Source organism: Pezoporus wallicus, unplaced genomic scaffold (assembly GCF_028554395.1).
Source record: "Pezoporus wallicus isolate ANWC-B61680 ecotype Strahan unplaced genomic scaffold, APGP_CSIRO_Pwel_v1 contig_5542, whole genome shotgun sequence".
Taxonomy (NCBI): domain Eukaryota; kingdom Metazoa; phylum Chordata; class Aves; order Psittaciformes; family Psittacidae; genus Pezoporus; species Pezoporus wallicus.
Window position 1 is genome coordinate 4,892,177 of NW_026640165.1, and position 26,536 is coordinate 4,918,712.

At 37.6% G+C, this 26,536-nt stretch overlaps 1 protein-coding gene across 5 annotated transcripts in view; it reads left to right on the forward strand.

Annotated features, from left to right (window-relative positions):
- The window catches only part of TAFA5 (TAFA chemokine like family member 5), a 432,390-nt gene that overhangs the window by 233,407 nt on the left and 172,447 nt on the right, over positions 1 to 26,536 (forward strand). For all 5 annotated transcript variants that reach the window (XR_008973288.1, XM_057417841.1, XM_057417844.1 and 2 more), the window contains exon 2: positions 12,406 to 12,555. Coding sequence is in view for 4 of the 5 variants with exons in the window: in XM_057417841.1 (XP_057273824.1) it covers positions 12,406 to 12,555 (150 nt within the window). In the remaining variant the exon portion in view is untranslated. The remainder of the gene's footprint in view (positions 1 to 12,405; positions 12,556 to 26,536) is intronic.

Sequence of the window (26,536 nt, forward strand, 5' to 3'; positions counted from 1 at the left end):
GCCAGCTTTTCTGTTCTGATTCCTATTACCTTAGTTTTCATTCAAGCTTTTATATTGCCATTGGGAAAATTAAAATAAGAAGGGCAGGCCATAAGTGGTCAACATGCCCATGTATATCTCATATATGTACATTAGTTGCTTAATATCATTCAAGTTTTATTACATTTGGTGAGTGCAAACATTCATTCAATAAATCTCCCTTTGCTGCTTTCTTACTCATCCCTGTGGGATCATTCTCCCGTCTGTGAATTTTATACTTTCTGCTGCCTACCTACCATTACCACAGAAACACAGTATCAGTATCACTGACTGTCCTGGGTTCAGCAGTAGCAGTCATTTTTCTCCTTTTTAGTAGCTGGTGCAGTGCTGTGTTTTTGACTTTCAGCCTGGGAACAGCGCTGATAACACCGATGTTTTTAGTTGTTGTTAAGTCATGTTTAGTCTGACCAAGGACTTTGTGAGTTTCATGCTCTGCCAGGGAGGAGAGGAAGCCAGGAGGAAGCAGAGGCAGGACACCTGACCCAAACTAACCAAAGAGGAATTCCATGCCACAGCACGTCATGCCCAGTATATAAGCTGGGGGCAGATACCCAGAAGGGGTAGATCACTGCTTGGGGTGGGCTAGGTATTGGCCAGCGGTGAACGGTCATATTCTCTTCCCTTGTTATTTCCCTTATCATTATTATTGGTGGTATCAGTAGTGATCTGTGTTATACCTTAGTTACTGGACTGTTCTTATCTCAACCCGTGGGAGTTACATTCTTTCGATTCTCCTCCCCATCCCTCCAGGAGTGGGGGGAGGAAGGTGGAGGCAAGTGAGAGAGCGGCTGCATGGTTCTGTGTTACCGGCTGAGTTTAAACCGCGACACTGACCTAAACAACTTCAGGATACAAAAGGAAGGCAGAAAATATTAATGCTTCTCCATAATGTTAATGGTTCTCCTTCAGCATTTCCCCTGGATGAAGAGCAGCAGTTAGTTACGCTCAGTGCTCTTTAAACTTGACAGTTTCATGTTGTTCTCTGCAGCAGAGAACTTCTGGTCAGTGCTGCTTCAATGTGACCCACAGAGCTGGTCAAATCTCGCATCCTCTTAGTTTTTCTTCCTAGAGACTTATCTAATGAAAGATGTAATATAGTTTATGATGGTTTATGATACACTTAAACCCAAATTTGAGAGGATAATTTAATGTTATCCATCAGGCACAGTCAGAACACTGAAATATTTGCTACAATCAGTACTGTCATGTTAAAGTTTTAGCAAGTAGGTGAGTAAAAAGAATGAAAAGCATAGCTAATGCCTGTTGGGTCTCTGCATATGGCATTCCCTTAGAAATCAGTGGGCATTCTTTCTAAAAAAGTAGTTTCTACTTTGAAAATTCCCTCTGGGTTGGGCTAAAAGCTACATCTTGTAAAGTAAAAATATTGCATCCATTGACTACAGTGTCATAAAGAGCAGGCGTACTGATCCATTTGGTGAAATTAATGTAATAGCTATTGTGAAAGATCTTGGCAAATTGCGTATGTGTCGTGGTTTAAACCCAGTCAGGTAATTCGTTCGCTCACTTCCCCCCCTTTCTTGCCCTCCCCCCGCTCTCGGAGGGACGGAGAGGAGAATCAAAAGAATGCAACTCCCACGGGTTGAGATAAGAACAGTTTAGTAACTAAGGTATAACACAAATCACTACTGCTACCACCAATGATAATAATGATAAAGGAAATAACAAGGGAAGAGAATACAACACCTCAGCACCAGCTGACCGATAACTCGCCCCCCCAAGCCCAACCAAGCTCCGACCGATACCTCCTCCAACCCTGCAGTCTCCCAGCCCTTCCGGCTAACTCCCAGTTACATCCCGGGCATGACGTGCTGTGGTATGGAATAGCTCTTTGGTCAGTTTGGGTCAGGTGTCCTGTCTCTGCTTCCTCCTGGCTTCCCCTCCCCCCTGGCAGAGCATGAGGCTCACAAAGTCCTTGGCCAAACCAAAACATCTCTATCAGCTCTGTTCCCGAGCTGAAAGTCAAAACACTGCACTGCACCAGCTACCAAGGAGGAGAAACATGACTGCTACTGCTGACCCATCATTAATACGACAAGCAATACATTAGAGTCATCTCCAGCTTCAAGTTCATATAGTACAACACATCCTTCTGTGAAGTATATGTGTATGTATATATGCCTGTGTGTTTATTTTATTACACGTTTTTTGTGTTTAGAAAACTGTTAACTACACTATGTCTAAGGAAACGTATTTCAGGATGCTGCACCATGAGTAATAGGAAACTCAGCTCAAAATGCTAAGTAAAACAGTGACAGGCTTGTTTTCATTCCTTTTTATTAAGGACCTTGGTCTGAGGAAGTAGTATTTATTAGGCATTTATTGGGAAATTGATAGCATAATTTAACTTTTTATTAGCTAGTAAAACTTATAAGCAGTACATAAAAAGATGAACCTTGTTATAGAGGAAATAATACTAATAAAAAAGGTTAATTTAAAGTTTTTTTAAAGGTCACCAGTGTAGACTTTTCAACATTACCTTCTATGGTATGAACATGTACCTTGAAGTTGTTAATAGTTTTGTTTGTGTCTGTTTCACAGCTGCTAAGTTGAGCAGAGAATGGATTTGTATACTTCTGATGTTTTCAGCTTTTCAGTATCTTGAGATTTATTCTACATCAGGTGTGAACATACATGACACATCTTCTTTAAGTGTAAGTCCCTCTATATGGTGTGGAGGTGAAATAATGGAAGTGAGCATGCATTGAACATTTAGTTGTGTAAATAGATGACACTGTTCCCAATAAATGGAACACAGGAAGAGGTTTTGTGTATGTCTCTAATGTTGAGCCCTTCAGCGATTTGTAAAGGTGAGTGGGATGACTTTAGTCCTTGTTCAGTGCTGTCTTTGGGCAGCCTTGGATATATGTGAGCAACTTAAAACCTCTTTGGCTATCACCTTCCTCTGAGTTGTGCAGAGAGAATCTTATCCCATAAATGGTTATCTTCTTGTAGGACTAGAAATGAGGATATAAAAATCATGGATTTCATCCATGAAAACTTTTAGTTTCAGCATGCACCTGTTTCATAAGTCATTTTGAGCAAAATGGATAAAAATGGAAGATACAGCAGTGAAGCTGGCCCAGTTAGAAAATCACTTCTTCAAATCTGTAGAGCAGCTGAGAATAATAGCCAGCATACTCATGCTTCTCTGTCACACTTGCGTAAAGCACTGCTCCCAGACAAACCTTTAAAATGAAAGCCATCACTCAAATCAGTTAAGGAGCCTGTCAAGTTCACTTCCTTTAGTTGATGCTGAAGTTTGCTATTAGTCTAACAGTAAGGATATATTTATTTAACATACTGCATCTCAATTTTTTAAATTTTCAGACAATATAAATGTAAACTCCATTGATGGACCTGCAGTAGTGGACTTGTGTGCTAAATCTAGTCATGTGCTCAGCATAACACCTAAGTGAGGGAATTCATTGCTTCATGCTGTAAATATAGGGAGGCAGGTACTGCTGAGGAGCATTACAATCAGTAGTGAAACTCTGAGAGCTAAGCAAGAAGAAATAGCAGATGCAGACAATAGTTGTTATTCTGTTTTTGTCCTTATGATGTGCTTGATTTGAGAATTCATGCTAGCACCCAGGTTAATTGAACCTACGCACCATAAATTTCCTCTTTGTCGTCACTGCAGAGATGGAGAGCCGCTCCAAGAGGTGTAGATTCTGCCTGTTGAAGCTTTGCGCTTAAGGATCCTTTCTTTGTTCAAGATTCTCAGCATCAAACCTTGATTTGGGTTCATCCATAATGCTTCTCATTAATGTCATATATTATTCAGTGGGATTATTTCTTCTCCGGTGTAGGAAGACATTGAAAATTGTTGAAATTTGTTTCCTTCTTGGATATGGGCACCGTGCTACTTCAGTGCCTCCATTTTTCAATGTTTACTTCTGCAGAGTTACAGTTTATATTTCCCTGTGGTTTTATGTCAGCTGTTGTACCTATATGTGCTCAGTAAGTGCAGTACCACAGAGTACAAAGTCTTGAGAGACTATATTTCGTATGGAGAATGTTTATGGACTCTTTCCACAAAAAAAAAAACAAAAAAAAACACAAAAACATAAGAATGACACTGGGTAATAGGAGACTTTCTCTGTTACCTAATGGTTTCAGGGTAAACTTACCATCTGCATCACAGTGCTATCACTAGAAAGAAAGTGGATTTTTGTGTCATAGGCTTGTGCAAAAAGGTAGGAGTAGTGCTACAGGCAGTAGCCAAAATAAACAGGCTTTTTTGAAAGATATTACTTAGATCTGTTAAAAGTACAGTGGATGACAGAAAATGTCCATCATTTGAATTTTTTATTCCTTCATAGGTATCACTTAGCCTGTTAACAAGGCTGGATATTGTAAGGTAGCAGTTGTTTTCAGCTGCATACTTTGGCCTCCAAGTTTTCAAACCTGTCACAGGCACGGAATAATGACACAGTTCTTGTTGCATAGGATATAACTTACTTCCTTGCGGATGGCAATTAAGAGTTAGGGTTTATTATTTCTGCAGTTTGAGGAATAAGACATATTAACAGGATCCAACAAAATAAAATCTCAGCAAATGGATTCTCCTTTCCCACATTGCATGTACTGGACCAAATTGCATCCCAAATCTGCTGTTGAACCCAGGATATTGCAGTGGATATCTCGACTGTAAAAAGGAAAGCATGAGAATTTAAAAACAGTCTTTACTTGTGCCACTACATTATACCTACTTCTGATATACGGCTTTATCTGCATTTTCCTTCAAACTGGTTTCATGCTCCCTGCAGTGACATATTTTGCTAACACAACAGACTTGTTCCTTCCCGGCATACAGCTTCTGGCTCCAACAAATGTCAGTAGCTTTTTAGACAAACCTGTGCTTTTTATTCCTGTCTTTCTCAAGAGAAATATTCACATCGTTCTGATAACGTTTTTCCCCCTATGGCTATTCTGTTTGTTTCATAAACAGACTAGGTTTATTTTACCTGAAGAGGCTGGTAAAGACATGGAAAGGTGTTTTTTTTCTTTCTTTGTCTTTTCTTTTTTTAACAGTTTTAAAAATTTTTAGGAAAGTGATACAGTGACAGCCACTTCCAAACTAATGCAAATAAGCATGACTTTGTTGAAAGCTGAATTCATGCAGTTATTTCATTTTGTAACCAATAGAGGCCTCTAGAAACAATTACCTAAACCTGCATGAAGAGGAGTCAATAGGAAGCCCTTGGAGCTGCAGATCCTCCTTGGAGGAGGTCTCTCTAGCTGAGATTTACAGTTCACACTGACTTACACAGAGGCAGAATTTATTTAAAGAGAAAGGACTCAAATGCCTTGTCATTTCTACTTATTTTTGGTAGCACTGGTTAAATGATCTTCTTAGTCGTAAGGTCTGCTTTTAGTTCACTACCCAAAAAGAGACATGGAAACTTGATACAAAACCCCATAAATTACTAGGCTAGGGGGTTATTTCTGTAATATTAATGGAATCAACATTAGGGGAATTCCTTTGGTTGATCTTTGTGTGAATGTCTATTAAAGACATTTCTCAAAGTTGGAAGCTGTGATCTCTGGTAAAATGGTGCTGAAATGAAGGTTGCAAGTGTCACTGGTACTCCTGGTGGTGCAGCTTGATGGACTTCCAGCCTCCATGCTGGACTCAGCGAGATCATCCCTGGGGCAGGGCCTGGCAGCCAGGGAGGCACTGGGGCAGCCCCAGGCACCAGTGACCTCCATTGGGATGGACATAGGCTGTGGGCCCATGGGTGGCCTGCTCCACATGGCCCATGGTGGGGCCTGTGGGGAGCTGGCACCAGCCCTGCTGCAATATCACTGAGATGAGGCTGGCAGCCCTTGGGGGCTGGAATGGGGTCCTGGGCTGTGAGCAGAGTGTGCCAGACAGGGACCGTGAGACCTCTTGCAGCCCTCCTAGCCCTGACATACATTTCTCTTTCAGTACTGCTCTTGAGCCATGGTTTTCTTTTTCTTTCTTTTATGTAAAGTGCAGCATATCAAATGTGTTAAGTTTTGATTTGAGACTGTATAGGAATTTGAGAAATGACATCTCTGTGCAAATTACTTTTTAAAGTAGTGTAGCACATAGGGAAATTTATTTTGAATTAGGTTCATATATATGAATGCTTTGCTTCTACATGTATTTATATAACATTGGCTTGGTTTTCCAAGTCTTTTCAGATCTGGAATTCCTCTTTGTTCTGTTACAGAGTTCCCTTCAGAAACTTAAATCTTGAATTTTGTTTTTACTGAACTCTGATTTTACCTTTCTTTTTCTTTCTGTTATGTCAGTGGACAGTCACTCCTTCAAAAATGGCGAAGCTACAGAGGTCACATGGTAAGGCTGATTCCAGCCAAAGGTAGCTCTGAAACTGTAATGAAGTAAATATGTGGAAAGTTTTGAAAAATGTGGTCTGCTGCTTTCTCGTTTAGTGGGCACCTGTGGGGTACAGCAGTAAATTAAGATTATCCAAATTAGTTGCTTTTTGTTTCAGACAATGACATTGATCCTTGCTTCTACTGACAGCATAATCATACCCTCAAGGAAAACTGGTAAATGATATTTTAAACAGGTTGTCTAACTCCACTAGCAAGAACTGCTTTCTCTAGTCTGTCCCTTAAACAGCTACAAAGTTTGTTTCAATGCAAAGATACAAGGGTCTTAAATGATACATGAAGCATCTTGGAAACAAATGATTTTAATGTCAGTGACGAGTGAGTTAGAAGAAAAGGAAATAGCTTCCATTAATATATTTTATTGGAAATTGAAATGTCCTTGTATCACATATGATAGAAACAATGTTCTTATTTGATAGTTATTCTGAAATTGTGCTGATACATTTGAACAGGTTTTTTTTCCCATTTTTCCCATATATGCTGAGCTAGTTCTAGTCTGTTAGTTTAGATTAAATATGGGGGGTGGGGGGAGAGGGTTCAGAAGTTTTGTGGAGTTGCTCTTTCTTGTTTTATACTAGCTGGATTTCCACAAATTTTGCTATTATAGCTTAAAAGTGAGTGTGGTTCTTTGGGGCTAACAAATCCTTCCCATAATCACTCTAATTCTGAACTAAAATTGGAAAATAAAAGGTAATAGGACTGTCTGAAATTGGATTATGTTCACTGTATGACATCTTTCAGGACATTTTTTTGTGAAAGGATATATAACAAACAATTCTAAATTCCACTTAAATGTATGCTTTTTATTTTTTAAATTGAAATACATTTAAATATTTATTACTCAAGTTATCGTCAAGCTGCAAATCATGAGTGACACTAAGTACTGAAGTTCCCTCTTATTTCAGTAGTAATTGTTGATATTCAGCTCTGCTCATGAGTTGGCATGGCTCTGTTGTCAGAAAGACTTCAATATTGTAATAGAAAACTACTGAATGTATTCCTATGATCTGATTTTGAAACAAATTCTGCATTGTGTTCGCTGACAAAAGAGTATTTGAATCTAGCCAAGAATTTTAATGACATCTAACTTGATGCATTTTGAACTAAAAGAGCTTGTGTTGCTAGGAATCAAACTGGTGATGCATAGAAAAACTGTTCACTGCAACTATAATGTAAGCCTGTGCATGCAATTCAGAAGTAGATTTTCTGGATGAGCATGAAATCTAAAACCCTGGGAAGATCTGCATATTTAGATCAAGATTTATTTTCATTGTACCCACAGATACCATGAGTTCATAATCTGATTTTATTTCTTTAAATGAATTTGAGGGAAAGTCTTCAGCTTTTCAGCATACATAAATTAAAAAATCATAACATTTATAACTGGCTTGATGTGATCAATGTGGATTAGGCAGATTTTATGTCCTATTAGAGAACAAAAATATTTTCGTCCACAGAAAATTTATGTTATGCTATATACCCTCCATGTAATACAAAAATATTTACTATTTGAGGGTTTTGCCTATGATGGACAATATAGATCTTTCAAAGTCTTTGTTCTTTCAGCAATGGCATATAGACAAAGGGCGCTTAGTAACGCACATAAAAAAAAAATGTCATTTACTTTTAAACTTTTCAGTGACACTTTTCTTTCAAGAATGGAAGTACTAAATAACTTCTAAAAATATAATAGTTTTTACCTTGAGTTAATTCTTGCACCATTTGCTAAATGTACATGCCTAAACTCACTGAGTGCTAGAGTTCCATGAAAGTCTCACAAAAGGCAGTTTCACTACTGATCACAGTGGACTTCATTGAGAAAAAAACAAAATACTGGAAACAAGTTCATGAGTGCAAGCTGGAGGGTAAAAGCTGAATCCCATTGTATTTGGCATTTTAACGGTTGTAGGGTTTTGTTTTGGTTTGGTTTGGTTTGACTTACATTTTAATTAAGAATCCTGTAGATTTCCTTTTTTTCTGAAGGAATTCCATGTAGAAGCATGTGTGTTTGCAGTGGGAGAGTGAGAGGACATATCAATTGGCATTTTAAGAATGAAGTACAACATTATAGAAGAACCTTAAAGAACCCAATCCTTTTCTCTATTTAGTAAACACATACTGGCAATACAAAATCAAATAAATCTCACTGAGGTCTTAATTAGTAAAATAAACTTACAAAAATAAATATTTATAAAATAATAATATTAAACCAATAACAGCAACAAATTAACACTCATTAATTGAAAAACTGGATGATTATAACTGAAATAAACTTTATGCTTGGTCCATAAAATAATGTTTATTTTATTTTATTTTATTTTATTTTATTTTATTTTATTTTATTTTATTTTATTTTATTTTATTATTATATCTTATTTTATTTATTTTTTATTTCTTTGGGAGAAAACCTTTCAGGCAAGGCTAGAATGAATCAAGAGTTCTCTGATGATGCTTGCCTTTTTTTGTCTCCCAAGAATATTTAGTTCATGTTCAAAAGTGGTGAACTACTTTGTGTAAGTGCATCAATACAATCTACTGATAAAATGGCGTCCTTATGACTGTTCCATAGGCTCTTAATCTATCTCTCAACTGGAAAAGCTCTGTTAAAAATCCACCCATTGCTGCCTTGAGATCTCTTCTCTGTGGTTAGGATTGACATGGAAAGTGTTCAGAGGCTCACAGATGAATGGCTTTTTTTCATTAATATCTTTGAAAGTGGTCACTTTGTTAACTTTCCTGAAAATGAAATGTACCCTGATTCTTTAAACTCAGTACTTATAAGAAGTATATTCCTTTTGTTACATCATTTTGTACCTCACATTTCTAGATTAAATTGTTAAAAAGCCAAAGTAGCATGCTTACCACCTAAATAAGGTACTCTGTAGACTTGTCCTCTACTTAACGTGAGGCAGAAAGGACATGCTTTACAACAGGATGACTCTCTCCATGGAGATGGGCCTCCATAACCTTAGCTAATACTTCTCATGCTTTAGAGCCATCTAAAGCCAAGTAACAGTGGATGTATACTTGCAGTATTTGCACCCTGTGACACAATGACTAAGAAATATTTGTCATATGTGTGGGAAGAACTGCTGCAGCTCTACAATATTTTTTAATTTACGGTATCCATCTTTCAATGATTTTCTTCTGCCAGAGAAACACGAATGATAACAGAGAAATGATCTTAAAAAAAACTATGAAATGTTTTAAAAATAGTTCTAATTTTCCCTTATTTTTAATAGCTGTACAGAATTCTGTGAGAGGCAGTGTGACATTATCTTTGTTCAACAATTATTACTCTCATTTAGATATCCTGGTTTTCAAAGTTCACAAAAAAAATTGAGGTCATTATGCCCAGAAGAAATTATCATCTCTAAACAAAATAAACAGCTGAAAGCAATCATAAAAACCAAATAGCCCATGTGGCTTAAAATGAACCTACACAGATCTAAAACTAGACAGGTCCAAAAGCAGAAAAAATGATCTATAGGCATTCTTATCAATAGTCACTGCTTGTATTCCCTGAAAAGCTTTTTTTTTCACTAATTATCTTGACAGAAAGCTTCATTGTGCTTTTACTCGGCACATAGTCCTTATTTACCTTCACTGTGCTGTAAAACTGGCTCCTTTCCTCTTAACTGGGGTTTATATAACAATTCATCTACATTATATGTTTTACCTTTTAATGAAAGAAATGGTAGTGTAGAGACTTACAAACAGTAGCGAATATTGCAACCGCTACTTTCAGGAACACTTAGACATGTCATATTTATGCTTCCGCTTTTTCTTTGGTTTCCATTCTATTTGTATTCTCAATGCAGGTCCATAATCACGATGTTCAAATGCCTAAGGGGTCAAGATCTGAATACATCTCTGATTATGTCTTTTTTACATGATCTACCACAGACAGCTGTATTCCGTGGGAGCAATACATCTCCTGCAACCCAGAATGAAATATATTAGCAATGGGGGAAAAAAGAATTATTTTTTTTTTTTTCAGTTCAAGATGTTTCAGTTTCTATCTGGATTTTCCTTGTCCTTGGAAAATTATGTGCCACTATCGTTCTTGCTAAACCTTTGCTTCCTAATCCAAGATTTCAGAGGAAACAAAAGACTAGCATATGATAGAGTAAAAATCTTCTCATCGGTATGTGTTTATCATAAGATGTTTTTATTAAGAGAGTGGGTAGAAAAGAGTAGAACCTCAGGGCTGACCATAGATGACAAGTCTAGTTGCTAGCAGCAATTGAAAACTATGGTGAAAGTGTTCACTATTGTGAATATCATGTCTGTATTTATAAATGCCTAATGCATATTACTTACATATATGTCACATATTTTCATAAATTTGTAGACTATCTTGTTCCACATTCATCTTTGAGATCCTCAGTTTTACCATGTAATTCACTGCAGTATAGGAGTCACGGCAACATAAAATTTTGGTGTCTTAGCAGTGAACCAGTCACAATGCTATTGGCAGTATTTTGTTGTTCTGACAGTTTCAAGACAGGATCCACACAATAGGAAGCATCATAAGCTGGTTTGGAGAGCAATATAATGAGTAAACTTGTATTCTGAATGGAAAAAAATGCAATATTCAGAAATGTCATTATAATTTTAGACTTGCATGCCATACACGTACACTTCCAGGAGTTTTGTGTTTTATTTGGGAAGTGTTGTTGGTTTGTTTGGTTGTTTTATTCAGCTTTTTGTCTCACTGGTCTTTTTCAGTATTTCAACAGCATAAAAATAATTTACCGTGATTATGACTTAAACTGGACAACTTTTTCATAAATACAATGTTGCATTTGTTCCAGTCTTTTTTACGAAAGCAAAACATAGTAAGCTTGTGATTTGCAGATTATATTTTTTCACATCCTCACTTGAAGGTTTATAATTGATTGCCTGCAAAGGCAAAATACAATAGAAATTATATTTACTACTGTACCAGAAAAATCCAGAAATTATGTGTAATACAGAGTGATATCCAAGATTGTTTTTCAGTCTTCATATGCATTGAAATTCAATAATGTATCTTCCTTGCTTGTAAAAGGTAATATTTTGGTATACCAGTAACCAACTAGTATACCAAAGTATAGTATACCAACTAGTAGCCAACCTACTGTTGGTTGTATCAGAGGAAGTGCATAATTCAAAATATATGACATTTATTTCAGACTAATATTCTGCATGAAAGAAGTTTTAGCAGAGAGCTTTTGTGGTTTTTGTTTTGCATCTCATAGTATGGTCCAAATTCAGAATTAGGTGGTGTAGATTTTCCTCAGTATTCAGGGAAAGCTACATAAATTGGAGAAGTCAATAAAAAGCACGTTACTGAGCTAATGGTGCAGTGTCATTTTACTGCCATTTGCAGGATGGCTGCATAGTAAATTTAGTAAAACAAAAAAAGACCAGTTACTTCAAATAGGAGTCAGGCAGAGAATGAATTACCGTTTAGTTTAGATGAAGGAAGAACCAAAGGACTGACAATCTGGTCAAATGCAGGCATACTTTGAGAGATTTTTTCTTCCCAAACCAGCACACAAAGCTGTTAAGACTCCATTATATTCATGGACATGTGGGGAAGTTTTTTGTTTTCCATATTCTTTATCATTTCTTTTCTGAAAATGCATAAAGAGCACACCATTTGAATTTCATTGCTTAAAAGCAGATTGTTCCTTTACTTAGCCAACATAAGTAAAAGTAACCTGTGTAATCTCAGCCCTCTGGCTTTTATGGAACAATAATCATTTTCTTACAAAACCCGTTTGCAGGGTATTCATATGTCCACCACAAAGAAAAAATTGCGTGCCATCTCATTTTATTATATCCATCAGCTGGCTGTCCATTTGTTGTGGAGTGTCTGCTGTGACATAGGGCCATGAATCTATTTGGCTGTAATAGATTGCCTGTAGTGCATTCAGTGACTCTGGTACCTGTTGCTGGTTCTTTTTCCAGGTCAACTGGCTGCAGGTACATGTGAGATTGTTACTTTGGACAGAGATAGCAGTCAGCCCCGAAGGACTATAGCCCGACAAACAGCTCGCTGTGCATGTAAAAAAGGACAGATTGCCGGTACAACAAGAGCAAGGCCAGCCTGTGTTGATGGTAAGAAGCAAAGTTCAATTCAATGAGTTTCTGCCAATACAAGAGGGATGTAAAACTGGTAGTGTCTCATAAAAAAATGAAAGCTCTATACAAAATTTTTTACGTGTCCCAACTAGTAATGGCAATATCATGGAAATTCCCAAGAGAGTATTACTAATAGTATAGATATTTCAGTGATTTTTTTTTTTTTTTTGGAATTTCACTTTTGTTTTCATTTCATATGCAGTTGAATGTTAACAGAACGCTCCTGTTATGTTTTGCATGTGATGATAGCATCAGCAATAAAATGGCATTCTTTTCCCCCTACTTTTTATTTCTTACCTTTTTATTTAAAAAAAAAAAAAAAACACCTCAACAAAACCACTGTAAAAGAGCCTGAACAGTTTTATGCCACTGGGAAGCTAATGTGACTGCTCCTGTGTGATAGTTCACGTTGTTGAAGAAAATACTGATACTATAGTTAGAATACAGTATCTGAATATACCTCACATGTCCAGCATACATCGCTCCTTAAAATTGTGATTCTGTATGATTCACTGCAGATCCAGTGATTGCCTGCAGCTGGAAAACTGCTGACATACAGGGAGGTATGAAAATGTTTCACTCTGCAATCAGTTTTTGAGACAAATGAATTTCTGTGTTACAGCTAAATCAGATGTTCACAGTGGGACAATCTTTAAGAGAGGTCTGCCCATGCAAGGTCATTAGCAAACTTTTAGATTAAAAATAAATTTGGAGACATATTGAAAATAGTTGATGCAAAATTATATGTTTTGATCTAGGCTCAGTTAACAAAAGTAAAAAGAAGATGAGTGTGTATAGAACTATAACAAATTCACAGATTGCCTTTGAAGGCTGACTAGTTTGAGTCCTCAGATAAAAATATTGCTGAGAACACCCAACTGTTGCCTCAGAATTTGGTCTTACCAGTGATCATCAAACAAGACAGCTCAAAGGAGATTTCAAAGCCTACCCAGAAAGCTGAATATAGAACATCATGCACATTCTATTTTTGCATTTGGTTTTAGTACTCTAAGACAGTTTCTTAGCTGTCTTTTTCGTAATGTGATACAATATCCAGTAAATCTTTCCTGTTTTATTCTAAGAGACTTAACTGCTTAAGAAAGGAACCATGGAATCATAGAATGATTTTATTGTGTCATTTATAGTTGTAACCTCAGAAAAAAAAATGTTTAGCAATTAAATTTTTAACATGTGTTTTCCTTTTTAAAACAAATTTATAAGGGAAAATACGAGGTTTTCCTCTTCTAATGGGAACAAAATACAATTTTTTTCTCAGTCAGTTATGGCCTGTGGTGAGATTCATTTGCTGTAACTTAGGTATCCATAGTTAGTTGTCTAACCTGGGAACTTCAGTTTTCCTTTATACCCAACAGAGTAAAAGGCACCTTATTAGAGTACTTTGTCTCATCTTCAGTGCCTCAGATAAATCAGATGTCCTGGTACTCACTGTTTCTGCCTTGCCTTGAATCACCTGTGGTGCTGAGAGATTAGCAGAATGTGCATGTAAGAAGACATGACTACACTTCATCCTCTAATTGCTGTATTAGGTTAGATTCCAAGCATGAAAGTTTTGAAATAATTTACTATTTGAGAGCTCTATCTATCTATCTATCTATCTATCTATCTATCTATCTATCTATCTATCTATCTATCTATCTATCTATCTATCTATCTATCTATCTATCTATCTATCTATCTATCGTCTATCTATCTGTCATCTGTCTATCTACCTATCTAATCTGTCTACCCTGTCTATCTTATTGGCCACTCAAGAAGGTCTTTCAAATCTCCTTTTGCTTTCAGTGTTCTTGATCATCATTTTATGAAAACAGAGAACTGGATGACAGGATCTATGCTGAGATATTGTGTAATCAGAGAGGGTCCTTTATGTAATACTCCACATTTGAAAAATAAGTGGGAAGTTCATCAGTTGAAAAACAGAGCTCCCCATTAACTGACACGTCCAAGTACTATAATTAATCTTTTTAAAGCTTTTCAACCTATCTCTAATAAGATCTAATAACACAGATCTTTATTATTTTGTGAAATGTTTATACTTAAGATGTTGAGCCCTTTGCTAGGAATGATAATTGCAAGACATGTAGGAGATGCTGCTTCACTTTCCTGGGCAATGTTAGGGATGTTCTGTAATCAAAGCTCAAAAAGGTTAATGATATCTAGAATCATATATCAAGTTCCCAAATTAAAATGAAGGCACAAGCCAAATCCTCAATCTGTAGGTTTATTCTTGAATTAAGTTAAAAAAATACTTGTACATACCATAATTATATACGAAAGAAGAAATGAACATTTTATCTTCACTCTAATCTTCTCCTTGCAAATACAGCTGTCAGATAAATCGGCCATTGACTAACAACTATCCAACTGTGAATTTACCAGGTTCATAGTTTAAAGAACAGTAGTTCAAAGAATTTTCCATTTTGTTTATATTAATTTCTAGATGTTTCAAACACAGCTGCTAATGCTTTCTTCTGGACAGAACATGAAATCTACCTAAAATTAGGTCTGAGAGAAGCTAGTTTTGTCTCTGATACTAAGGCAAATACTGCTAATTTAGGAATACAACAACCAAACATATTTGTCAGGTATTCTTTTACCATAAAGAATCACATTTCCCAAACAATTATGTCCTTCTCTTAGCTATCTTAAATAGGACACAGAGTGTGCTTTTGCACATTTTGTTTATTTGTAATATACTGGATGTTAAGAATGTAATTGTTGTTTAAGAATACATTTCTGCTTTCAAAAAATCTTACTGGTGGTGTTTTATTTTTAATTTCATTTTATTCTTTATATAGTCTAGATTTTAATAAGGTTTCTTTGAAGTAAAGGTAGCAGAATTATACCTTAGACCTTTAATTATTAATGCAAAGTCATTTGTGAAGGAAGCAGGCATAGGAAGCATGACCTGCTAACCTACTGACCAGAAAACATTAGCTAACAACTGTGTCACAGCTTCTGGCAAGAAACTGTTTTAAAGATTCAGTACCAAAGCTGTTAATTTTTTCAACCTTCAAATGCATCATGTTGTACCTGGCTACCATTTGTTCACCATTGTTTAACGGAGAAATATGCCTTAGAATATATTTAGTTTTGCTGTATGTTGCCTGGAGTTCCGAAATGCAAGTGTCAATTACTGCAGCAAAAAAAGTAATTTAAGGGCCCTTAAACCTCACAAGCATTGTCTGAGATTGCACTTGTGAACATAGCTCTTAGAGTAAGCTCTGAGTTGATTACCAAAATCCATTCTGCTACATCAGCTAAGGCCTTTTCCTAAAAAATGAAAGACAGTATATGTCAGATAGATAAAACTGGAGTTGTTAAAAATGAAGATGCAGTGTTCAGGGTTTGGTCTGAGCAGAGCATGAAGAACAGATATTTTCTTGAAATGCCTCCCTGTGATGGAGAGTGCTGATTTACTCCTTTATTTTTTTCTAGCAGTCTTTAAATATGGCAGATTGCTAATGTAATCTGAAAAAATAGCGTCAATATTCACCCTGATTTCAAGCTTGATTTAGTGTTGATTGCTTCATTCCTAGACCCACAGAGTCATAATGTATGTTTGGTATGTTTGGTTGTGATGGAATTTTTATTCATGAATGTAGGGTTTGTGATATTATGACAGTAGTTTGCCTGCACTTTTAGCTATATTATTATTATTTACAACTAGTAGTCCCTAGTCCCTTTTCTGTGATCAACTTCCACAGCAATGACCTCAGTTGCATTAGTTTAATAAGATATTATGCTTCAACATAGCATCTGGTTTATCACCAGAGTAATTTCCCTGTGTGTCAGTCAAGCTTCATCAGTTTTTTAAGCTGGAGCCTGTGAGAGATTGGGAGATAGCAATTATTCTCTTTTTTTTTCCCAGTGTGAAAACAGCATGTGTACACATGCACCCATAGTTTGCATTCCTTATTGCATCCACCTGAAAATCAGATTTGTTATGCCAAAGCATTTCGTAGAATACAAGTATATTAACCTGTAAAGTGTGGGATGGATGTTTAAGTGTTCAGTAGATCCCAGTAATTCTGTCCAATATGTATTTATAGCTCAAAAATAAATTGTAATTTCCCCCAGAATGTCGAAACAGTTTATAAGAGGAAAAGTGGTATGAGAGAAGTTGCTTAATTGCCCAAGGAAATGAGGATGGCAATCTTTAATTTGATTACCTGAAATCGGTGATTAGAAGATTCTCATGTTCTGGAATTGAGTTCTGGTTGCTTTTATGCTATTGATCCTGATACCCCATATTCCTAAATTTCAAATAGCTGGATCTCAGGTAACTGAAGTCAAAGTGTTAAGACAATTTATGTTGCAAAAAAAAAATCTTCTTAAAAAAAAAAAAACAAACCAAACCAAAACAGAAAAACATAAAACACCACCTTTTTAAAATTTTAATAGGGTTTTATTCTTTGCAAGCATTGTAGCTACATTATTTTCTAGAGAATCTTAGTCGATAAAACATTTTTCATACCTTATGATTAACATGCTTTTCAGTTGGCATTGACTGATTTTGTTTAACACAGAAACTCAGTATCTACAAGGAAGACACATTAGTTTTGATCGATAATTCCCTGCTCTTCTCATTATCTCTGTGAGTCTGTAGGGAGGTATAGGGGCCAGAACTGATCATTAATAGAATCCTAAGTCATGAACTTGAAGCAAAACTGCCTAGTACCTGGAGGGCTTCATCATTCTCAAGTATCTTATCCATACTTGGAAAAAAAAAACAAAAACAAAATAATAAAACAAAGGGGGAAAAAAAGGACTATAATGATTTTCAGAATTGGGAATTTTAGCTTTAATGTTTAGAATATTTCATATCCTTGTTAATATGCCATTTATATTATTTTATCCTGTGTGTATTGCACATATTTGCAAATGTTTCCTCACTGTAAATATTATACATTCAACTTTGTTACATTTAAGGTATGTCATTTTAAAAGAAATAAAACCAAAAGGCAAAGAGGGACGAATATGAAATTAAAAGGAGATTGAATAATGTTACATTGACATTTTAATAGATCAGAAGTGGTATACTGTACAGTGTGGAAGATTTAAGTGGAGAGTGGGACTATTTGGCCATGAAAATGATCACAGGGCTTTAATACCTCTTCAGTGAAGAAAGGCTGAGAGAGCTGTGGTTGTTCATCTTGGGGGAGGCTCCAGCGAGACCTTATTACACTGTTTCAGTATGTGAAGGGGACTTAGAAGGAAGAGAACAACTTTTTACCAAGGCCTGTAGTGACAGGACAAAGGGCAATGATTTTAAACTAAAAAAGAATAAATTCAGATTGAACATAAGAAAGATTATTTTTTTTTACAACCAGGGTAGCGAGACAGGTGTGGTGGAACAAATTGTTCCATGAACAGTGAAGAAATTGTGTATTTTCTATCCCTGGAAGCATTCCAGGGGCCTATAAGGATGCTGGAGAAGGACCCTCCATAAGGGACTGTAGTGATAGGAGAAGGGGCAACGGGTTCAAACTTAAACAGGGGAAGTTTAGATTGGATATAAAGAAGAAATTCTTTACTGTGAGGGTGGTGAGGGTGGGAATGGGTTGCCCAAAGAAGCTGTGAATGCTCCATCCCTGGCAGTGTTCAAGGCCAGGTTGGACAGAGCCTTGGGTGAGATGGTTTAGTGTGAGGTGTCCCTGCCCATGGCAGGGGGGTTGGAACTTGGTGATCTGAAGGTCCTTTCCAACCCTATGGGATTCTATGATTCAGTATCAGGTTGGGCAGGGCTTTGAGCCATCTGACCTAGTGAAAGATGTCCCTGCCCTTGGCAAGGGCCTTGTACTAGATGTTCTCTAAAGGTCCCTTCCAATCCAAACTGCCCTATGATTTTATTATTTTATTTCGTAGAACCACAGAATGGTTTGAATTGGAAAGGACCTTAAGCTAATTCAGTTCCAACCCCCTGCCATGGGCAGCATTGCATCAACCTAGACTGTGTTGCCGAAGGCTCTGTTGTCCTTGAGCACTGCCAGGGATGGAGCACTTACCACTTCTCTGGGCAGTCTATTCCAGTGCCTCACCACCCTCACAGTAAAGGACTCCTTCCTTATATCTGACTTGAACTTCCTCTGTTTCAGTTTAAACCCACTACCCCTTGTCCTATTGCTACAGTCCCTGATTAAGAGTCCCTTAGATAATTAGATGTACTAATGTACTGCAATATTCTAGTATCTTACAAGGCATAGAATAAATAATATTTTGGTCATTGATTATATATCCTTCATATAATTTCTTGAGCCTTCGTAGTCTCTTAGTGTTGTTTTTTTTTTTTTTTGTTATGATGTATCTGAAGTGCTCCAACCACTATGAAATAACCATTGTGTACTCGTGCTGTACATTAGAATAATGTAGAATATTTGCTCCTACGTAAAAATAATGTTGAAAAGTAAAAAAAGCATTCTCAACTATATTCTTTTGCTTAGACAGTGGAGGAAGGATTGCAATTATGCATTTGATAGCACCATATATATAAAACTTAGTTTTCAACATGACTTAAAGAAAAGTCTTTTCTCCCTTTCCCCACCCCAGCACTTATAGATGCAGTCACAATTGCATCTGTACTTATAGATGCCCCCAAGCATGTGCAATGCTTTATTTCCATTCCTCTGCCTCTAGACAACTCCTTCAGAACTGTAGATTTTCCCAAATACTGTAAATTGAAGTAAAACTATTTCCATGACTCATGAGCTTGCCCTTCCCATGGTACTGGCACATTATGACAATTTCCACCTTTGTGGGTCACTTTTCATTTGGCAATGTACAGGAATTTAAGTTTCACTCAAATTGCTTACTTTCTCTCCAGCTAAGGACATGTGACATTCCAAATCGAGTAATAGTTCTTAATTAAATAATATCACAGTGTTGGTAAAATCTTATAAGCATGCTCACATAAAATACATTTGTTCTCTTTGGTCATGAATGTCAAGTGTCAGTTAAAGAATGAAATGTTGTTGAGGAAGGAATACCACTGTTCAACCCCAAGACAGAGTGGGCAGTAGAAAACAAACAGCTGCAGCATCAGTGACAGTACTGATGTGTCTATGACAAATACAGGGAGATAAGTTAGGTTTCCCCTCCTGACTGAGAATCCACAACAGGAATAACCAGAAACATGACCAAAAAGCAACCAAGCAATGAAACCAAATAAAAACTGCTTAGGATGGTATCAAGCAGGTAGGAAATATTTGGTGCCTAACAACTGCAGCCCCACTGTTGTGTGCATTTTCAGGTTCCTCAATATAAGAAGGGACACCAGACGAGTATAGTGTGTCCAGGGGAGGGCAACCAAGTTGGTGAAAGGTCTTGAAGTCAAGACTTAGGAGGACAGCTGAGGTCACTGGGCTTGTTCAGCCTGGAGAAGTCTGAGACCTTATCACAGTCTAGGGGTGAGGTAGAGGGAGAGGTACTGATCTCCTCTCTCTCATGTCCAGTGGTAGGATGCGAAAAAATTGAATGAAGCTGCATCAGGGGTTCAGATTCCAGTTCAGACTGGACATTAGAAAAGCTTTATTCATTGAGAGGATGGTCAGTTGCTGGAACAGGCTGCCAGGTAAGTGGCCATGGCACTGAGCCTGTCAAGAGTTCAAGGAGCATCTGAATGACACTCTTTGTCATATGGTTTAGTTTTAGGTAGTCCTGTGAGAAGCAGGGTGTTGGATTTGGTGATCCTAATGGGGCCTTCCAACTGGAGATATTCTATGACGGGATGTGTTATGAAGGTGCAGATTGGGATTTTGCATAATGGTTCTGTTTTCCACAGAATAATTCACTCTTCAGCAGTCAGATAGTAGAGAGTGAGTACTGATCACAGCTGGAAAGTCAGGCCCAGTATGGGTTTATGGGTTCTCAGGCTGAGTAGAGATAAACTGCTTCCTAATGGCAAGTAAATTGATAGATCTCCTTCCATGATATATGAATTTTTTTTGAGTAACAAATCAGGGATGCAGATGAATTAGGTTTAAATAATTAGGTAACAAATTGGCAGATTATTTTCTACAAGACTGAATTATACACAAGAGATTGAGAGGAAACACTTTGAATTTATAGGGGAAATAAATCTGGGTTAAGTGTGAATAAAATGTAATTTAAGATAAAATGCTTTTCTAAGTCTGGTACCTATAATAAAGTGACCAAACTGGAACTATTTTTCTCTCATAAGCATCCTCCTTTGAGGTTAAACCCAACATCAGTATAGCATTTCATATTAAGAGATGAATGTCTTTCTAAATGATAGGGAAGGGAAATATTTAGGAAAGCAGAATTTAATTACGTAATTTGGAATGTGGCCAGGAGCCAGGGGTTAACACTGGTACTGTGCAAAGAGTGCTAAGAGAACTTTAATTGCCTCTAATGCTTAGTGCCTTGCTTTCACATTTCATCTGAGAGACAGCACCTTCAGCCTCCTGGTGTGTCATTGGACGCATTAGTTCATCAATACTAACAGCTTTGTTTCCTTTAGTTCCTCAGCAGTCTTAAGCAGTCACCCATGTAGTCAAATCCTCTTTCATCTACATTCTGTGATGGCAGTTGCAGCACAGAAAAATGGTTGGAGTTTATGTGATTATGGAACAGTTTTCTGAGGGACTGTCTAGAAGCCTAATTACTACAGACATTTTAAATTGAACTGGACAAAATACTAGAGAACATATTATGCATTCGCATGAGTATATACTGCATCACTGGATAGAGTTTTCTGTGCCTGATGTCTTGTGGCAGAGCACTACTAACAACTACAGCAGTCTGATTGCAGTTTGCAGTCTGATTCATTAGCTAACTAGAGGCAATAGGTCAACATGAAGTTCCTAAATTCAGGAGCTTGGTCACTGTAAGCTCCCTTTGCAGACAGTGATAAGAGATGGCCATGTGAAAGGTCACGTAGTGTCAATATTGGAATTGCTTCTGAAAGCTTTTCTCTTTTTCTCTCTTATGGGATTAAAGAGAACACAGGATGACTATCAGAGTAGGTTTTCTGCTTGAATGTAACGTGTAAACACTTCAGGCCATCAGCTGCTCAGACTGCCTTTTGGAAAAGGCACTGACTTCACTGATTAGAGGCAGCAGGAAAAAAAATGCAACATGTTTCTATTGCCCCCTCTGCTTGTCATCCCATCTTCTGCATATTCCCAGAAGAGCGGGAAAAGAGAAACTTTAAAAACTATTAATGTGTGAAGGTGGGCTTCTGTCAGAGAAACGTGTTTGTCTCCATTGAGAGAATATAGAGAGATGAGCCTTTGTAAATACCCCTACAATCAATGGATGAGATAAAACCATAGCTAAATTACACTTCTGGTGCTATGTGAAAGCAGTATAGTCAAGGGCTACTCTTTTTCATCCCCTCATATTAAATTATCTCATTAAGCACAGAGAACTATAAGCAGAGAAACAATAGAATCAAGAAAGACTATAATATTGTTAGAAGTAGCGTTATAAAGCTATATACCACTTTATTTTAACTTACCTTAGATTTAATATCTATGATGATAGATGATGTTAGAAGAGTCCTAGAAAATGTTTAACTTGATTGCTATATTAGTGGCAACATTAATGACACTACTACATCCGGTACCTGGAACACAGTAGTTAAGGCCAGGCATTTTTGTAGGCCTCTTTCAGAATACTCTGCAAAGGTCTGTTTCAGAGAAAATATCCTCTTTCAAGACAAAACTGTAGGAAGCTATGTATTTAAGGTGATGCAAAGGAGCTGGGTTTCCCCTGCTGTTACAGGTTGGGTTCCCCTGCTGGTTGAGGTCATACTGCAGGAGGAAAAAATGTTTATGGCGTTCAAGCTGGCATTTTCATATTATGAATAAAGCTTAGGTATCACTGTACTTTTATTTACTTATGTCTTACTGTTGTATTATTTCTATGATATCATAGGCATGCAAGTTGCTTCATAAGCAAGTTTCATACAGTCCTAGACTGAAAATCACTTGTAGTGTAATGACAGACTCTATCTTTGCTTGTACCATTGTAAAAGGAAATAAGGGTATGTAGATGCTTCCTTTTGTTAATTATCTAGGTTGCAGGGGGTAGGATAAGAGGGAAAGACCTCCAGACTTCTTTGTACTCTCAGATGAGGTGGAAGTTGGAAAGTAAAATTTCCACCTGCTTATTTCAGTGTTTCTTTGAGAGTTTCAGTCTTTCTTCTAGCATCCTTCCTAGGAGGACTTACACAGAAGGCCTCTACTCTTGCTTATCCCTTTTGAGAGGGCAAGGTTAAGTCCCAGTTTTAATGGGAAGTCAAGTTGGATCCTAAGAGTTAGGAGAGAAATGAAAAGAAATGATGGAAAGAATTTCCTCTTCTTAAATGAGAGAAGAGGAAGGATATCAGAGCTAGTCTGAAGCAAGCAAGAAACAAAGTGGTATTGTGAAAGCAAATATGACTGACATAGTACAGAACAGGGTGATTTATTGTGAAACAGACTCTCATTTGAAGGGGGAATGGCACATACAAGAAGAAGGGAGCAAAATACATGAAATAAAGAGATGCAGCCCAAAACTAAAGTAAGCCCAAAGGTGATAAGAATTCTCTTGTACTTTCCATATTTTTTAAAGCATACAAAATGTACCTTCAGTTTATTGTGCATTCTGTGAGCTCCCATGATAAATTTGTCTTACATAAAGAAATAAATTAAACTGCCAGTTATCAACCTGCCTTAGTCAGACTCACCTTCCAGCTATTTAATTCCCACTTCTTTCACTGAACCTCTTCCCCCTACAGCAATCGATAAAGATTTTTTTTTTTTTCTCTTTTTTTTATCACTGATGGTTAAACAGAATTGGACAATACCTTTGATGGGCTGTGTGTAAACTAGGAGGCACCCAGTCTTCTCAATACTCCGTATTATACTCCAAAGTTACTCAGTATTTCTCTGTATCCTGTGTTACACACTGACTTTTCTACCTTTACTCCCAGGGCCTTTACTGCACACCACAGTCCTCTTTGTTCAGTACCTCTGTGCTACAGCAGTGGTGCTCTTCTGCCTCTCTGACACTGCCCTAAGAAGCTATTGCTGTACTTCACCAGGGCACTCAGCACAGACCCACGTCCAGACTTTCCCTGTTGCCCTGCACAGCGTAAATCTCCAACCCACACACAGCAATGTCAGATGACTCCCCACTAATGTTTGCTGATTCAGTCACTTGTGGAAGGGAAGATGTGGACCACAGGACCAACGAAAGGGAAGTAATGGCCTGCAGGGCAGTATTGCTGAAGTGCTGCATTCTCCACCAACGTGCAGTTTTAGGTAAGACTGCTATCATGGTTCACAGCAAACGTAGGAGGAGACAGCAGCAAAGCTGCTTGATATAGAGTGGCTGAAAAGAGCTAGAAGAAGGAAGAGGAAAAGACAAAGAGGTTGGAGAGAGTGGGTCAGGGCAGAGTAGAATGCAGTCAGCCTGAAGGCTGGAAGTTCATCGCCTCAACAAAGGGAAGATAGAATCACAGAATCATCATAAAATATTTTGTGTTGGAAGGGACCTTCAAAGGTCATCTGGATATAGCAGTCCAGACTGTGTGTCACAATGGAGTAAAAAAACAATAATATTTTTGGAGCTTTTCAGAAAAAGGATAGAACTGGTTTGGTGTTTGAATATTTTTTTTTAAAAGAAGGATAAATTGTATTAATTGTTCTTTCTTCAGTTGTAATCTTCAGTTTAACCATGACAAGTGCAAAGTCCTACACCTAGGTTGGAACAATCTCAGGCACAGCTACAGGTTGGGCAGAGAAGAGATTCAGAGCAGCCCTGTGGAGAAGGACTTGGGGGTGTTGGTCGATGAGAAACTGAACATGAGCTGGCTTCAGTGTGCACTCGCAGCCCAGAAAGCCAGCTGTATCCTGGGCTGCATGAAAAGCAGCGTGACCAGCAGGTCGAAGGAGGTGATTCTGCCCCTCTACTCTGCTCTTGTGAGACCTCACCTGGAGTATTGTGTGCAGTTCTGGTGTCCTCAACATAAGAAGGACATGGAGCAGTTAGACAAAACCCATAGGAGGACCATGAGTATGATGACAGGGCTGGAGCACCTCCCATATGAAGGCAGGCTGAGAAAGTTGGAGACCTCATAGCAGCCTTCCAGTATCTGAAGGGGGCCTATAGGGGTGCTTGGGATGGACTGTTCATTAGAGACTGTAGTGACAGGACAAAGGTAACAGGTTCAAACTTAAACAGGGGAAGTTTAGATTGGATATAAGGAAGAAATTCTTTCCTGTGAGGGTGGTGAGGCACTGGAATGGGTTGCCCAGGGAAGTTGTGAATGCTCCATCCCTGGCGGTGTTCAAGGCCAAGTTGGACAAAACCTTGGGTGCCATGGTTTAATGTGAGGTGTCCCTGCCCATGGCAGGGGCGTTGGAACTAGATGATCTTAAGGTCCTTTCCAACCCTAACTATTCTATGATTCTTTGAACAGGATGTTTTAAGGTACTGACTAGCACTGGCATTATAATAACAATAGGCAATGGAAAAAAATCACCTGTTCTCTATACAATTATCACTTTGTATACTTTCCTTTATTACAGTTTCTCTGTTTAGATTTTAAATATCTCCCTTAATAGTCCTATGCAATTGCAAGGCTCAGTTCTCCTGATCTTGAGAATAATCACCTATTTTTTTAACCTGTTTTTAAAACTTACTACCTAGAATATGTGACATACAAATTAAAAGATTTTAAGAGCAGGCTGTCTTTGGTAATGTAGGTGTCTTCTTCACAGAGCATCAAACATATCTTAAACTTCAGTCTTCAACTCAGTATGCTTTACTGAATTTTTAATTTTGTTAAACATAAAACATTGAGTGTTTGCTAAGAATATTGACCAATTCTGAGCAGCTTTTTAAAGTAAGTACTTACCCTAGACTCAGTGTATTTACATTCGTGCTTTAACAGCCTTAGGTCAGAATGCTTCCATTTTGACATAAGTTTTGGAAGTTTAATCATTACATACAATTATGAAGCCAAGGGAAATATAAGGTTTGAAGTGTGGAAAGAAAGGCTAGAGCGCTGAGCATAGGTCCCAGCATAGCCCTGACTGTAATGTGTGTGAGCCAGGCTCCACATCAGGCATTTACATGCACTGACATGTCCCCACTCTGATTTACTGTATGGTCATGTGGGGGTGATACCTGATGGGGTCCCTCTAGAGGGGCCTGTCACCTGCCTAAAGAGCATCAGCAGATGTTTGTGCCCAACTGGAATTTAAGCTTCCTTGGTAAGACTAATAAGGCTTCCCACAAAGCAGCTGGAACCCAATTTTAATGTGATACAACTTTGTGAAACTGGATCACAGATGTACCCTGTCTTAGGTAATAGTATCAAGGTTTTCTTTGTGCCTTTCATCTCAGAGGAGCTCAGAAAATTCCCACAGATGTCTGTTTGTCTCTTTCAATCTGTATTTTTGTACAGTCTCTATCTAAAGTTCAGATTTTCAAAGGGAGACAACTTGGTTATTAATTTCAGTGAATGCTGGCGGTTCTCTATTAAGTGCTGGCCAGCAGGCAGATAAACTGTTGAAGCATACTGCCTCTCAGTTTTGGGGCAGGAAGAACTCTAGGTTTAGAATAGTGGGGTAGGTCTTTGTTGTGAGGAAATTACTGCTAGACTTTTAGTACCAGGTTTCCTGAAGAGCAATTCTTGAACTGTTTCTTCAAAAGAACTGGGGTTCGCAGTTTTGCATTTGTCAGACTTCAGAAGTGGAAGTGTTGGCCTGTATGAATATTTTAAGTACCTTAGCTTTGTTAATTTTGATTCAAATCAGGCTAATTATTTTGTGACTTCATCATCAGTTAGTGCTGGCTTCCTTTACCAGTGATACAAAATGCATTTTCTGTATTTGTTGGCAGCATCAGGTACTGATGCAGCACATTTTGGTGTATTCCTGCAGGTAACATAGATTCTGGCTAGTTTTGAACCTCTTTGTATATT